Below are 16,738 nucleotides of genomic sequence, written 5' to 3'. Positions count from 1 at the left end.
AGGCCAGGCGCCAACGGTCCTCGAATGCTACGAGCTTATGTAACGACTTCCAGAATGCAACTGGTGTGCGTGTGAGCACACACACTGTTAGAAATAGGTTGCATGATGCTGGGTTGAGGTCACGGAGGCCAGCAATTCGCATGCATTCCTTTGACACAATGCCATATTCAAGAGCGTTTGCCATGGGCGCAGATTCATGTCACATGGACAGTTAATGATTGGACCCCGGTCCTCTTCACTGATGAGTCAAGGTTTTATGTGGAATTCACGGACAGACGGGCTAGGGTTTGGAGAAGTCCAAATGAACGCTTAGCTCCAGCATGCGTTGCAGAACACGACCGTTTTGGCGGGGGTTCAGTCATGGTGTGGGCGGGAATAAGCGCTCAGGGGAAAACGGACCTACACATCATTGAAAACGGTACACTGACGGCAGTAAGGTACGTCAATGAAATCTTAGACGTCCATGTACGCACGTACGCTGGCGCAGTCGGCCCTGATTTCATTCTTATGGATGACAACGCCCGTGCACACAGAGCCTACATCACAAACCGATATCTTGAGGAAGCAACTATAGTCCGCATGTATTGGCCAGCGAGGTCACTGAATTTAAATCCAATTGAGCAAGCTTGGGATATGCTGCAGAAAGGCATTTGTTCACACCATGTCCAACCAACAACAGTTCAGGAGCTAAGACATGCAATAATAGAGGAATGGGCCAAGATTTCTCATCACAAGGTCAGCAGGCTCATCAGCAACATGCGGCGGCGGTGTTAGACCGTAATTAAAGCCCGCGGAAACCCTACTCGGTATTAAACACGCGACGCCAACCATTTCCTAATTTGCAAGATTTTTTTATTCCACTATGTGATCTCCAAAATGTTGATTTTCGTCCAGCACACTCTTCTCACAACAGGCACACATCAAGGAACACTTTCATTGTCATTATTGTCATAAAAATTAATTCGTTACTAATTATATTTTATTCATTTCAATCAATTTTCACATTTATTACAAATACACAAAAGTAACGCACTGTAGAAAAAGTGATCCTTAGCAAATTTTGAGTAGTATATAAAATACGTTACATTTTGCACGTTCGGTGTACCATACAGACACATATTTCTATACTAAGTTTCGTTTTGATTTAACCTTTGAATTAAATTTTGCTTCATTTTAACAACTTACACAAATTACAAATTAATTTACATACTCCTGGCAAATAGTAATAAACCGTCTTAAATGAAAATTAGGTTTGATTTTTGTCCTCCCATACTTTAATATGAATTGAACAACATCCGTTGATGCAATCTGTTTTTTTTCTCTCATTCAATACTATCATACTGCAGCGTGCGAAATACCAAGTTTGATAAAGATCCGTTTGTTGATCAACGAGAAGAGGACGTTTATAAAAGAAATTATTTTTTGTCGCTGTCGTCCGTAAATTTGGTTTTCCAAGGAACAAACTTCTACAGTTACAGCTTCGAAAATAAGTGCAAAAGGTAAATGTTCGTACAGTTGGATTATTTTGGATAAACCCACATTTGTCGATTTAGGATAACATTTACTGAAAAGGACCACAGAATCTTTTAGGGCAAATTTGCCAGTTTTTTGGTGTCCGAAAGCACTACGAAGTACACAAATACAATGTATTGCAAGAAAACACACGTAATATCCGACATTATTTAGATTTGTTTTTTTTTCCATGCCATCAAAAATGTTGTTTTTTACGTCTTTTTTTTAATAACTATGAAAAGAATTATGCAAAGATTTGCCCAAAGTTTCTCAATTTAATAGTTACAACCAAATGGGAAAATACTCAGTGAGACAATAAAAGCGATCAATTGATATTGATTGATCAATTGATATTGATTTATTCAATATTGAAGTTGAAATGAAATTGAAAAAAAAATCGCTTAAAATTCCTCAATTTAATTGAATGTATGTAACTTTAAATTAAAATTCTTCCTTATTTTTTCATAAATTCAAAAGAATAAATTTACTGAAGGCCGTAAAACAAATTTATCGTCCCACTGTGAGCTTATGAATAAAGTTTGTTCACCTTTGTTTAACCGTGAACTTTACCAAGGTCAAACGAGTATAGATCTAGTCATTACTATTTTATAGCCTCAATAAAATATGTTCTATAGCTTATAAAGACTCGTAAAATATATCAAGTACAAAAAGGTTGTCGGTAAAAACTTGTAGGTTATAGTGTCCGTAATCTCGATCTATTATTAAAAAAGTTATTAATGCCTGTGGTTTTGAAATTTATTCGAATTTTATAGTGAAATCCTCTTAACATTTGTAAGAAACAAACAATAAATGATGTAAATAATGGGCAACAAATAATTTTTGGATACTGATATCCTCTTAGCCAAACGTTTCTTTAAACTTGCGTCTATGACCCAAAATTATTTTCATAAGCATGACCTTCGGCACTGTATTAAGTGGGATATGTGTGTGAAGAAGAAGAAGAAGTGGAGGAGAAAGAAGAAAAAAACACGCAAAAGAAACACCAACAAACAAGTTATTTAACACTGGTTTAATATTGGCATTTATTAAAGTTATGTGCGAACTCTTCAATAGCTCACATTGTTAATACATTCGTACACAGAACAATTTAAAAACGCAACGTATGCTTGTTGACTATTTTAACATTAAATAATAATAAAATGTTATTATGACACTTTGAACTAATAAAAACCATTATCATAAACATCATCTGTAGGAATTTCACTTAAATTGATAAATACTAACGTATTTCATGACAATTTTGTTCAATAAAAGCAGAGAGTTCACAAAAGTCAACAATAACGTGTGAACGAACACAGTTTAAACACAACCTAACGCTGTGGAAACTTTTGAAACGTTAGGAACCCCGTGTAGCTGAGGGGTTGCTTTTAATAGTTGAGGCCACCGTTTATCCCTGCGTAATCGTAAGAGGCGGCTAAAAGAGATTGAATCACTGGAATCTATGATTCTCTGAGCTCGAGCAGGTGGGTTGTTTTTCACCCCTGGTGTTGCTTTGAAGATTGCAACACCCGAGGTTAGCAAAAATCATCTTTCCTGTTTCGGAAATATGTGACATAATCTGTGTTGTAGCGCCGTTAAAGTAAACAAACAAACTAGAAACGCCCGGCAACTAGTTATTGCGTTACACTTCACGATTTTGAAGAAATTAACACTTCAATACATTGATGATAATAATGATAATAATAATAATGTTCACTAATATTTTATTATCTATCCCTGAGGGTTTGGAGGATGATCACTTACAGAATTACAACTATCCTTTTTTATGTCATGGGTATTTAAACGATTGTCTAAAAGATATTGTACGAGTTTCTCATTCCTCATGATTCTCGGAAGTTTGTATTGCATAAGCGATGTAGTTTTGTTTAGTGTCCGGATCAGACGACCGATATTTTGAAACGTTCCTCCGCGTACTAGAACTATTTTCAAAGACTGCAGACGACCGCTATCCCGGAATCTCTGGTACATTTCATGCAATGATTGTAAATGTAAATCAACCTGTAAAAAGAACCAAAGCAATTTGTGACATATTCGAGCAAAAGGAAGCAAATGCAAAGCAGCGACATTCATTTGCACCAACTTACATAACAAATGAGCGAACTATTCATGGTATTTGCGTCAGGAAAAAGTTATCATTTGCGCAAAATTTATTATTTTTTGTATATTTCATTTTTATAAAATCTTTTTTTCCTTGTTTATCAAAGCAAAATGTGTCGTTCTCAAAATTCAGACATTTTTCTCCTTGTTTGTTTTGGTTTAGTTAAAATCTCTATTGCAATCAGCATCCGCGCAGTCTGATCAGGATCCATGCTGTTCGCTTACAAACTCAATAACAAGTAGAGAAACTGATAGCGAACAGCATGGATCCTGATCAGACCGCGCGGATGCGCAGGCTGGTCTGGATCCATGCTGGTCGCAAACCCATTATGTTGGTTTTGTCATGAAGCGGCTCAAATACAATCTTAACATTCATTGGCTAATTCCAATGTTAAACAACCAATTTGCATATGACAATCGGTTGCACGTCTTTTTTACTTTGATATTAAGTACAAACTTAAGTATATGTTTATTATACTTGTACCCTTGTAACTTACCTTTTCACTTTCATTTTCCACCAGAATATCGTCATGTTCTAGCTCAATAAATACAGTATAGTAGTGTTCCTCTGTTATATGGCCTGTAAAATATATAACATAATTGTAAAACTAATTGAAACATGCACTGTGAATGATTGAAATAAGAAGTGTAATTAACATAATATTTGATTGGCTTATTAATTTAATTAAGACCAACTAAACTGAATATGACAATGACGATAGTTTAAGTGTAAACCCGTGTGATGTTTGAAATCATTTGCTTAATTATTGTTTTCCAGAGTTTTCCATCATTTATTCATAATGAGAGCACAGCGCTCGTCGATTTATATTAGGGACGGACAAAGTGCTTTGGCTGTTATTCGCTCATTCTCAAAAGTTGAATAACTTTATTATTATGAATGTTCAAGATAGAAAAGTTTACATATGATATATTTTCTATGTGAAAATAGTGCATTACTCTAAAAATAGAAACTGATCACTTAGTTATACCTTATGCCTTTCAGATGCAACTTATCTCCAAAGAATAAGTATATTATTTTGACGGTATTTAAAATTTCCCATTAATAACTAATTTCATCAACAATTCTAACATAAAATGAGGTATAACTCCAAACCAATGCCCTGCTGGTCGTTCAAATGTACATTGTCATGGTAATCAAGTATTCTTTTTACATTATTTGAATTATTCTACATAATTAGCAATTTTTACAGACATTCTAGTTAAAAGGAGCATAACTCTAAAAGTATAGCTTTCAAAGCTATGTCCGGCACCTGTGCCTAAGGCTTGTCATTATAAGCAAGTTTCGTAAAAGTGTTCGAGTAATGGGCTACAATGATGTTTGTTGCATGACGACACCGACGACCCATAGATCATAATAGCTCGACTTTTATCGAAAAAGACCAACAAATAAAACATGTATGTGTAGAATGTGAACTGTCAGGATTTTTATTGCATCAGTTAATAACATTCGTCCAATCTTAGTCCGTAGCCTATGCCAGGCTTAGAGCCATAGCTACATACAAACTCAAGTTGCGTACATGTATTAAACTTAAGGTATTGAAATTGGAAATAATTTGAAGAAAGACATTTTGAAATGTTATGTATTTCATGGCAATACATTCATTATAAAATTGTACTTTAATATAAAGTCAATTTCATTGTCATATAAGAGTCAATTTATCATGGGATAAAGAAATAAAGAAAGTTATGTCACTGTATCATGTTGACCTTCTTCAAGCAATAAATATGATTAAAAAAACTCCGAAATTTGCTTATTGTTATCCAAGATTGACGATTAGACAATATATAGAATGTTTGATCTAAATGTAATATGCTTAGCCATATCACTTAAAAAGAACACGCTGACATACACTGTTCACGTACCTAACACTTTATTTATGTAAATGTTTTCTGTCGTAACAAAATCAACTAAATCATTGTCCCACGTGACTGCTTCTTTTCGGATTGCTTCCGACACCAAAGTTTCCGGAACATGTTCTGTCGTAGCACTTAATATATCATTCCTCCTTAAAAATTGGAACATAAATTATCTACCGAACAAAATAAAAATAGAAATAAGACGATAAAAAGATAAAACAAGTATTGCGTTGTAACAAAAGTGCTGGAAGTTATTTTTAAGATATTTGTTTGTTTGTAAGTTAAATGTTTTGAAAGTTTCATGATTCAGAATATTTCTCTGCAGGTTTCATCGTAAGTTTAACTTCAAAGTTTATATGAGTGCATGACATTTGTAAAACACATCTATCTAAATCACAGGTTCTCAAAATTAAACATATAATTAAGTATCACTTGACAATGGGAATGTGAGCTGGGTCATTGTCCGTGATGAGAAATTCAAAACACTTGCTCAAAGTGGTCACAGAGTGCATATTAAATTGTATCAAGATGATGGAGATTTAATGTAACTTAGCACTTTTTCACCTTTAACCATACGGAAATAACAACAGCCATTTAAAAATGCTGAAAGATGAAAAAAAATAAACAGAGACCATTTGTATGTGAAAATATTAAAATCTAATTTGGTTATGTGCAATCTAAACATGCCACTTTATTACGACGAAAATTCCGTTCTACAAATCCGAAAATTAAATATGAGAACAGTTTATTAAGTAATCAGTTATCCGGAAATTTTGTTTTAACATTAAACAGGAATTCGTAAGCAAGTTTTGGCCTATAGTGGCTCAAAGTTTTTATTGCAAACTTACCTTCGGACAAATTTGTAGCGAGGAATCGTCCCGTAGAAGCCAACAATTTCCACAATATCTTCTGTTCTGTACCGATACAACCCTTCCCATGTTGTGACTACTAATTCGTATTTTTCACCAATAGATAACTACACAAGAAATGCGAAAAATGTAAATTTATTATAAATGTTATGACAATAAAAGGTTTTAAGTATAGACTGGTATTGAAAAGATAGCCTCTAACATTTGGGAAATTAATATAATAGGTTTAATCATTATGCTGTCAAGAAAAAGAGAATAAAAGAAAAAAAGGCCAAATTTAATGAGAGAGATCACCCTATCTCCTAACTTGGTGTTGTCTAATTCAATGAATTATCAAAATGTACAAGTACAAAGAAAAAACTATTTCACCTGATTACACTGCAAAGTTTGTGGGTTTTCTTCCACTGTATTTTCGACGGGTATGAATTCAAAATAGTTAAATGGCATCATTAATGTATACGTCACTTCCTGTTCTCCAAGATGAAGATTTATGCCGTAAAACGTTTCCGTGCCTGCATGGAACGGTGAAAATATAGGTACAGAGTCTAAATATCGTTTCTTGACAACATCAGCCTTAATGAAACAGAAAACACATATACTATTTTATTTAACATATTTTACTTCTTCCTCGTCTGTTCCTTTGGGTTAAATTTCACACTTTAAACATCATATGACGACTTTTAGTGAGGGAAATCCAAAGATGCTCATCAGTTTCAGACGCGAGTGAGCATAAAAGTTACTGAAATAATCCCCTTCGTTTCCCTTAAGTTAAAATGCTTTGTAATGCTTAAAACGTGACTTTTATTATTTAGCATATTTTATCAAGTATATGTCAATATGTTATTGAATTAATAATATGCAATAAAGTGATTTAGCACATCAAATTTGTACTATTGCTTAGCAAGCATGCGGTTTACTGTACTTTTCTTAAATTGCATACTAGTGTTTCGTCACGTGTACACAGGTAACTCATTTTTACCTTATGTATTTTACATGACCAATTATTGTGAAAGATTGAAAAATAAGTAACTACTTTGTTTAAAGAAAAACAAATGACATGATTTCAGAAACATGTGTTATATTTTGCATTCCTTGCTCTCTGTCATCTACACACTTTGATTTGGGTGTGTCTAAATTGTTTTGCAATATTGGCAAGCAGAGTCAATTATCAGTTGTCTGGTACCACTAATCAGTAGTAAATATCGTAAGGAGCAGCCGTAACACATCATATGATAAATGACCAAATATAAGAAACACCCCACCTAATAGTATTGAATAACATAAGAACCCTTTCCCTATGGTTACATCTAGTAACAAATGTGTACAATTAGAGCATGCGTTAAATGCTCATAAGAAAATGTTATAAAAACATACCTGTGTCATGAAAGAACCGGTTGCCAAACAAAACATCCCTGGGCATTCTGGCCAAACCCTCGGAACTATTCCAATAAAACCATTCTCAAACTCTTTTCTGAGAAACTCCGCTCTGTCTGAATCACCCCCTCCTAATGATTGAATAAGACTATTCCTTTCGTTTATTGTTAACCCATTTAGAGATGATAGTGTTCCATGCTCAATGTCATTACATATACTCGGCCATTTTCGTTCAAGTACTTGAAAAAATGAAAGCGCCATTTGGGCAGTGGAGAAAAATAAATTGCAAATATCAGGGTGCTTTAACCCAAATACAAGATTTAAATATATCACTGTTTCATCGTCTTTCAAATCCTTGGCAATATTTGGAACGACGTAAAAGTTTAGAGAAAAATTTGATGCTAAACCGGATATAGGTCCACATTTTATTCCAGACTTAGATAGCCAAATATTTGAAGTACACCTCACTGCAAGCCATTTTCGTATAAATTGATTTCTTGGCAAATTGGTAAAGCACTTTTGTGCCAAAATCAGCCACTTGCCACTAGTTTTTCGTAAAATTGAAAAAGATTTCGGGAATTTTTTGCTACTTCCGGAAGTTGTACCGGAAGTACATGCAATGTAATCGACTTTTCCCGGAAAGAACACATTGCTGCATCCAGATTCCTCTATTATGTTTACGAATGGTTCATAATCATCATACATCGTCAAAGGAATTGATTTACGAAAGTCATCTACACTTTTTATCTCGCCAATCCGAAGCATTTTCCCCACATCAGTTTCAGACTGTTGTTTTAAAATATTTAAAAGTAATTTATCTTGGTGATCCTGAATATTTGCGCTCATTGACTCCAGACGCTTTTGAATAAAGTAGCCAAACAAAGAAAGCACTTTTTGTACAATGTATTGAAGAAGAATTCCCTGAATGTTAAGACTTTTGCCTGGTCGCAGCCGAATAATGTCAAGTACCACGAGCAATGCCACAAGCCCAAATAACATATATATGTCTGTAAGGGATGAAAAATACAAATAATATTCTTACACATTATAATAATGAATGGCTAGCGCATGTGCCTGTGTCACTTCGTTTTCAGAGTAATTTTAATACAAGTTACGATATTCATTTTGTAATGAAGTAATAAACCATTTACTTAAAGGCCCATTATGCCTTAAAATGAATAAATGTTTCATTCATTTAAAATGTAAAATATTGGTTTTAGAAAGTTTAAATACATGTAATAGTTTTACAGCATGTTAGATGCTTATATCCTGAAGGAAATACATGAAATGAGAAATTATTTATAATAACAGTACCAAAATGTAAAAAAAGTATTATTTTAACTGTCATATAAATTACTAAATCACTATAAATGCACTTATTGACAAAAAAGCATAGTTCATTAATAGACCAATGAGTAACTTTTTTCGTAACTTTAACAACACACCAAAATTTGAAACCTTTTTAGAATTAAAAATAAAATCATTTCTTTGACATAATGAGACCTTGAATGTATGTCGCTTTATACTGCGAAACGATCATCTGAAAGTAAAACACTTTCTTTTATTTGGATTTTAAAACTTCAATTAAGTGAATACAAGAAAAATTTAAAATCAAGATAATAAAATCAAAATCAAGGCTTCATTCAATTTTGACAAGTGGTTCGGACAAGATTGTACCGAATAGACATACAGACAGACGGACGGACGATCGGATAACGCAGTACAAAACTAGTCTGGATGACAATCTCTTAAGTGTCGGCGGTCCTGTGTTGCTGCATTCATTGAACAACGCCCTTCTCTGTTGATAATGATATAATATTTCAATCAAAACTTACTACTAATTAAGGAAATAAAGTGTGTGCTATAAAAATGGCCATTTATCAAAATGATTTAATCCAAATTAAAACATACACGTTCAAGCAATAGGCATAACATGACTTGATGACAATCACTTTAATGTTGGTTGCATCGAAGAAGTGAAACTTGAGGTAGTGTATATGAAGACTTAACAAGGCAGACAACAGATATACAAACAGCCATACGGAAGGACAGTGTATCATCACTACAAGTCTTTTTTTCGGGGGTATAAAATGAGAAAATTTCTATGAGTTCAAGACTATCGTACAAAATTTGCAAAAAACTAAGTATTCCTATGTGTGTGGGGGATAGTTTTAAAAAAAAATATAATTTTACTCACCTGGCAATAACCTGTTTTGCCAATAAATTTGATAAATCCATCTAAACAAAATGAATCCACCTATATTAAATCCACACAGCTTGAATTTATCAATGACATTCATTTTTCCCTCTTTTAAACACAATATTCCTAACACTTATAACTTGCAGGAAATTATCCCACATATCGTTCAAGTTACAAATACCATATTCAACTAATGTAGCAAAATGTAAATGTATCCGATTTATATATCCATAAATCGCTGCTGTTTTAATCATGTATGTCAAGCCTGTATCAAACAGTTGTAAAAAGTAATTCCCTTAAAATAGATTTATGTTGAATAAACCCGTCCAATAACGACTATTTTGTATGTAAATGTAGGTAGGTAGATGAGATGTCATTTCCATGTCTTGTTAATGCTGATCCCATTCGGTTTACCCTTAAATAGAATAAATATATTATTATACACAAAATAAATCTATCATTCACTCAGGATAATTTGCAAACTGAGTTGATATTAGCAATAATAAATATGTATCATTGCAAGAAAGATGATATCTATGTGTCATTCAGTGCAACAAGTAAACTAAATAATACATCGTAAATGAATACATTTTTACAAATAATCCTTTAAAATAGCTCGATATACGAACCATCCAGGACAACATGTTAAATGTATAAAGCATAGTAAAAGTTTCCCAAACTTGTACAGACCATTTACAACACTTTGTTAGTTGAATTTGATAAGTTTTTTTGTGTTTTTTTAATGCGGATTTCAACTCAATTTGGTCTTATTATTATTTTTATTATCATTATTATCATTATTATTATTATTATTATTTGTCGGTCCACCTAACTGACTTTCCTGGATAACTAACCAATACTCATAAATTTCTAAGCAAGCAACATAACTACTTAATAAGCGGTGAAAGACAAACGGCCATTAGACTCGCTGTCACGGAGAATTTTCACCTCTCTATAAAAGTGAATATATAAACGTTTCAAGAAGTAAGTCGGATGAAGACGAGCGTAAGTACTCTACAAATGCTTATACGAATAATTTGTTTCGTACACAAAGTAACTAAAATCACCCTACATAAGTACAATTTCTAGGTTAATTTAGCCAGTTGCTATGGCTTTGCTTAACAAATCATCATGGTCACTACTTTTGTTGTAATATGATAATGTCATGACAAATATATTTTAGTTTGACTTAAAACGAAATGCTGGTTATTCATACCATCCAATCCATAAGTATTTAAACATCAATTGAATTTTAAGTTTATCAACTCAGACAATTATTTTCTCATTTTAAATTTCACGTGAATATGTTACTCTCTTAGCTTCAATATATATTTTTTTAATATTTGATTTTGTAATGGTATATAATATGGCAAGACAAATATAAATTAAAAAAAAATGTTATTTTTAAACATCTATTTCACTAGGACACATAACAGTGAATGTTCACATGAGTGCATGCATCGTAGGCAATATAAGCTACAAATCACCAAACTGTTGTCGCATCAATACATTACCTTTTTACAAAGAAAAGTAAAACGAAATAGAAAAAAGATGGCACTGATAGCATCATAACATTAAACAGCAGAAATAACTAATAAATGCATCATAATGGACCGCATAATTGTGGAAACTAGATCTCAAGTGAAAAAAACAAAACAAAAGCAAATACACTGTATAACGTGTGAATTCATAAAAAAAATCATGTAACGTATTCGCATCATTTTCCAAAGCTTGATTCGGCAGAACATTGCCTTTGGCTACACATGAATATAGACCTTGGAAATATAACACACATTAACATAAAGTACATATTCGAACATTACCAAATATCTTGGACTGATTTCGTGACATTTGTGTTTATTGTCATAAATCATGTCACCTGTTTCTTTTATTTAGTAGAAGTGTCACACGCATTTGCCATAATAAATAGTTATTGTAATTGAAGCATTATTATGTAACGAAAGTGCAAAAACTTTAGGGATGAAATTAAAAAGATTGAACATGATATTAAAAGATACCGCTTGTGAAAGATGAAAATACGTAAATGTAGTCAATATAATTATATTGGTAGTCAATAATCATGTTTAAATATATACTATGCTCATCTTTGGGTAAAATACTTTTTATTGAAGAAATTTATTAAATCTAGTACACTTCTTATTATTACAATAATCATAATTATAAATGTTCTGATATTGAAAACCGCGAGAAGTTGTAATGTTTTGTCTAAAACATTTGTGTCGTCCTTTAAGGTGTAACTTATGTATGGCAATAAAGATGTGAAAGAATGGACAAAATCGTATTGCTGGGAAATTTCACAGATTTCACATTTATGCCATGTAAAACTGATATGTAGCAATAAGTCAGAAAACTTCTTAGTGGGTTGGACACAATTTAACGTTTATGTCACATCCCAAAGTCGCATTTCATTTTAATATCTGTTCATGTCAATATTGAAACAGAGGGGTGTAGAAAATTCTGATATAAAAGCATACTGTTTATCATCCAAATCTTCTACAACCTGTACAATTCCAGCACTTAATAGCGCAGAGGTTGTATTCACTTAATTACTGGAGATACTCTGGTTAGTATCCCGGAAAGATATATATTTTTTAAATTGTTTGTCGTTATTTTACTTTTTCTTTTAACTTTTTGAATTTTCAGACACACAAGTGTAGTGTAGAAAATTAAGTTTTAAATATAAAATTATCTATATTCGACAGAATTAAAGTAAACTTCACATCTGATAACTAAGGTGCCTTATAGATGACTGAATAAATAAGCAATGAAAAAATAGATATATACTAACTACAAGTGAACGCAAATTGTTATGACGAAGATTTGCTTATGAAATTCTAAGATTCAAGTGGAATAAAAGATGATATAAAAATTCTTAATATTTCCAAACGCATTCAATTTCTCCTATTCGTTCTTGGTATTAATTTCATGTGTGAAAAGAATATAAGTTAACCTAAAATAATTAAGTTTATAAAAATTTAAATATGTAATAAGAATAAATTGGTTTATAAAAAATAATAAAACAAACACATACTTGATTGCAGATTTGAACTCGATAGGCCGCAAACTTAAGGTGACCGCTTTAACCACTAAGCTACTCGGATTTACGTGTACATACACTTTTATATCAATAAAAATGCAAAAGGTATTAATAAAATAACTTGAAGGAAACAACCGAATAATGTAAACGTAGGTCATGCTTCTCATTAAAATAAATAACTAATAATAATTAAGTGTCGTCTCTTCACATTACATTGAAATAAAATGGACACCTCGGTGAGTCACAAACAATTCATTAGCCAGCTGCACGAAAAGTTTTCTCAAACGAATATATTTAAAGTCTACGCGACTTGTGGCGGCGTGACAAAGGGGTTATCTAAAAATTGCTGGCCGAGAAGGGTTCAAAATCCGTCCGGGGCAAGCCGTTGTTTCCTTATGCAAAAACTTACTACACAATCGGAACCTAAATAATAGTCTTAAGGAGATTTCCATTTAACAAAAGCTGAATGAGATTGAAATTATAAATTGTAGTAAAAATCTATGGTCCATTTATTGTCCTATGTGACGGACAGAGGAAAGAAGAAAACAACCATAAAGCAGTTTTACAGAGATTAAATCAATTATATAGATATTGAGCATGAAATAAATCATTTTGACCTTTAAAAGTCAAGACAATCACTCTAAAATATAAAGGGTATATCGACGGGTACATGTAACGCCAAGAATATAATAAATACCTATATAAATCTACAGGAAATGTTCCGCTTTAAAATCTTTATTTTTTTAGGCTTTTTGACCTCAGCGGAGCTCCTTTAAATATAATTTATATAAAAAATATCCTGACGCAAATGAGTAATGTGAATGATTATTAATGTAACCTTTTATTGATAAAACACGGTGTTTCTTTTCATATCCAAATATTGAAAATACAGAGAGAAAAAGTAATTTCACGAGAAAACCCATTGCTTATCCGACAAAATGAAATGTTATATATTGAACTCAATTCTATTGTTATTAAAGTAAAGGTAATTAGGAAGTTATTTTTGTATGTACTTTAAAAATGTTGTTTTAAGGATGTTATTGCAAAATAAGAACACATGATTTGCTAATGATTGCAATCCCCGTAAAAGCTTTTTCTTTTCACCAGATCCACTTAAGTTGTTTTGTCACTGAAGTCATATGTGTGCGTAAAGTACTTTTAACATTGAAACAAAAGCGCAACACTAATACAAACATTCGTTTTATGAAGCGCAAGTTTTACATGGACAGAAGCTTTCGATAAAACCGAGGCTGCAACATTTTCAATTTGCCGTGTTAGCGATTCTCTTTACTTCAAAACGGATATGCTTACATTATCCAATCTTATACGGACACTTCAAAACATTCAAAAAATACTTAATCTCTTATATTTCATTTGAACATTTGACTAGGAACAAAATTCATTTATAACAACAACAATACATTTTATTGATTTGACCAGTTATAGATCATCATCATACAAATTACATTGACATACATGTATACGTGAAAGTAGAAGTGAAAAATAGATAATAAAAAAAAGATACAAAAATATTGATAAGTATCGCTCGATGAGAGTTAAATGGAGGTTGAACATTGTAAATATAAATTCCTTCCATCATACAGTACATACAGAATTGCAATAATATCATATATTTAATTAAGATTGCTCTTCATTTAAGTTGTATAGTTAAAGTGAAAACAAAAGATTGTTTTAATTCTGCAAGAATATATCGAAATGCAAAAACGGAAATAGATTGAACAAAATACGTTACAAAATATACTATCACCAATAAACTAGCGTCTTGCGCAAGGCCAAAGCTTCATATATAAATTTTCTAAGATTTAGCAGTGTATGCCTATTAGAAGATTGCATCAATTTAACAAACTTATGAACACTTGGTCTATTTTAAAAATACGGCTTAATGAAACGTTTTCTAAAATGAATTGGACATATTAACACAAAATGGTATTCGTCCATCCATGGACATTGCTTTCATGTCGACATAAAGATCAAAATTCAAATGTATAATATGGCAATTAACTTCTCGCCCAGATGGGTTTCACTTCTCTCTAACTTTTCCTTGCCATGATTAAAATATTTTATTGAAAACGAAAACAACTCTTTTTCATTGATATAAACATTTAAGAAAACCAACACATTTATTTTAATCTCAAAATTCTTATCATATGCCTAGGTTTTTTCTTTCTGAAATTCAAAATTTATCAAATACAAATAATTAATTAACACATTCAAAAGAAATGTTTTTCATTTTCCGCTTATTATTATCATCACATGTCTGTATCTCATAAATTAATTCTAACTTTAACATATTGTGCAACAGATGCTCATTATTTCTTCAATAATACTGGCAATATTGGTTACCTCAATATAATATTATGCTATGTACAAAAAAAAAAGAAATTTTCATCCATAATTCTTGACGAACATGTCACTTAAAGGCCAAATATAATCATTTCTAATGCAATAGCATACGAAAATATTCGACATCGATGACAAGTTCAGTATATGGCATATAAATTTTTTAATGCTCTGAAAAAAATCATGAATATGGTAATCTTTGTAGGTGCGTTTCCGTACAGAACTTCATTTACTTTATTCAGAAAGTCAATCGAGTGTTCAATTTTATGATAATGTTAAAGGGTATAAAGCTTTATCTAATGAAATATATTGGTAAAATTTAAAAATCGTAAACTTATGTTGTTTCGATTATCAAAGGGTTGCAATAGAGTTTCTGTTATCTAACATACACGAAAACTGTACGTAAACATAGTAAAGTGTTTCGGAACAAAATATTATGCTGCTATTTTAAGAACGGTTTTCAACCATTTAGCAATGATTTTGTGCAAGAACATAAGCTAAAATGGAAATATATGAATATTTAATGTATTTCTTTCATACAGGCACTTTGGTATTATTCTTTAACATTTTGTTCACTAGTTTAAACGACAGACAGCTCAAGTTAAAGCAAGTGCTAAAATAAAATATTTTTCAGTGAAAACGAAATGCTAGAATTAATATAATTTGATGCATTTTAATTTTGTAAACAATAAAATATGAAAAATAAATGACTAATTTTTAAAACGATTAGGATACATAACATGTAAATTTTTAATCTAAACTTGAATAAAATAATGTCTTCCTATCTCATATAATAATGCTGAGTATTTTAACTCTACCAATATTTAACAAATTATGAATGCATTAAAATAATTTTATATGAAAATAATACAGCAAATAAAAACTTACCTTCCTGTTATGAGAGTTCGTTATCAACATTTCTAAATCACCTGCATAATTTATCCACACAATAAGAAAAAAAAACTAAAATTTTACAACCGTTTTATCTGATAACTTAATCGTGTCAAGGTCAGATGTATATAAATGAATATATGTATAACGTTCCTTTATAAAAGGTTAGTAATGCTTCCTTAAACGTGTTTTTTACCCTAACTTGAAAAATCTGGTTAACAAGTTAACCTATTAGTACTAGTTAGGACTAGATTAATTATGACTTATGACAATAAAGGCAGTAAACACACTATTTATCAGCTTTATCGTCTAATATACGTGTGTGTAACATAATTATGATCTATACATTTAATTGGTACAGTTACACAAGTATTACTCCAATGACATAAGATATTGTGAAACTAGTATCTGTTAATTCAACTAAAATGATAGGTGTTTAATTATTTATCATAACTGTAATGATATAAGAAGAGCAAC

General features: G+C 31.6%; 1 protein-coding gene across 1 annotated transcript in view; it reads right to left on the bottom strand.

Moving 5' to 3' along the window:
* Positions 1 to 2,527: 2,527 nt before the first annotated feature.
* Positions 2,528 to 16,738, bottom strand: part of LOC132753861 (uncharacterized) — a 46,580-nt gene continuing 32,369 nt past the window's right edge. The window contains exons 2-8 of the mRNA XM_060744400.1: positions 9,949 to 10,366; positions 7,752 to 8,758; positions 6,747 to 6,950; positions 6,357 to 6,484; positions 5,515 to 5,657; positions 4,128 to 4,210; positions 2,528 to 3,531 (exon numbers count right to left, since the gene is read on the bottom strand). Coding sequence (XP_060600383.1) covers positions 3,244 to 3,531; positions 4,128 to 4,210; positions 5,515 to 5,657; positions 6,357 to 6,484; positions 6,747 to 6,950; positions 7,752 to 8,758; positions 9,949 to 10,051 — 1,956 coding nt within the window. The 5' untranslated portion in view covers positions 10,052 to 10,366 and the 3' untranslated portion in view covers positions 2,528 to 3,243. The remainder of the gene's footprint in view (positions 3,532 to 4,127; positions 4,211 to 5,514; positions 5,658 to 6,356; positions 6,485 to 6,746; positions 6,951 to 7,751; positions 8,759 to 9,948; positions 10,367 to 16,738) is intronic.

The sequence above is a fragment of the Ruditapes philippinarum genome, unplaced genomic scaffold (genome assembly GCF_026571515.1).
Source record: "Ruditapes philippinarum isolate M1 unplaced genomic scaffold, ASM2657151v2 ctg3770_1_1_1_1, whole genome shotgun sequence".
Lineage (NCBI taxonomy): Eukaryota > Metazoa > Mollusca > Bivalvia > Venerida > Veneridae > Ruditapes > Ruditapes philippinarum.
This window is presented reverse-complemented; position numbering and strand designations above follow the sequence as displayed.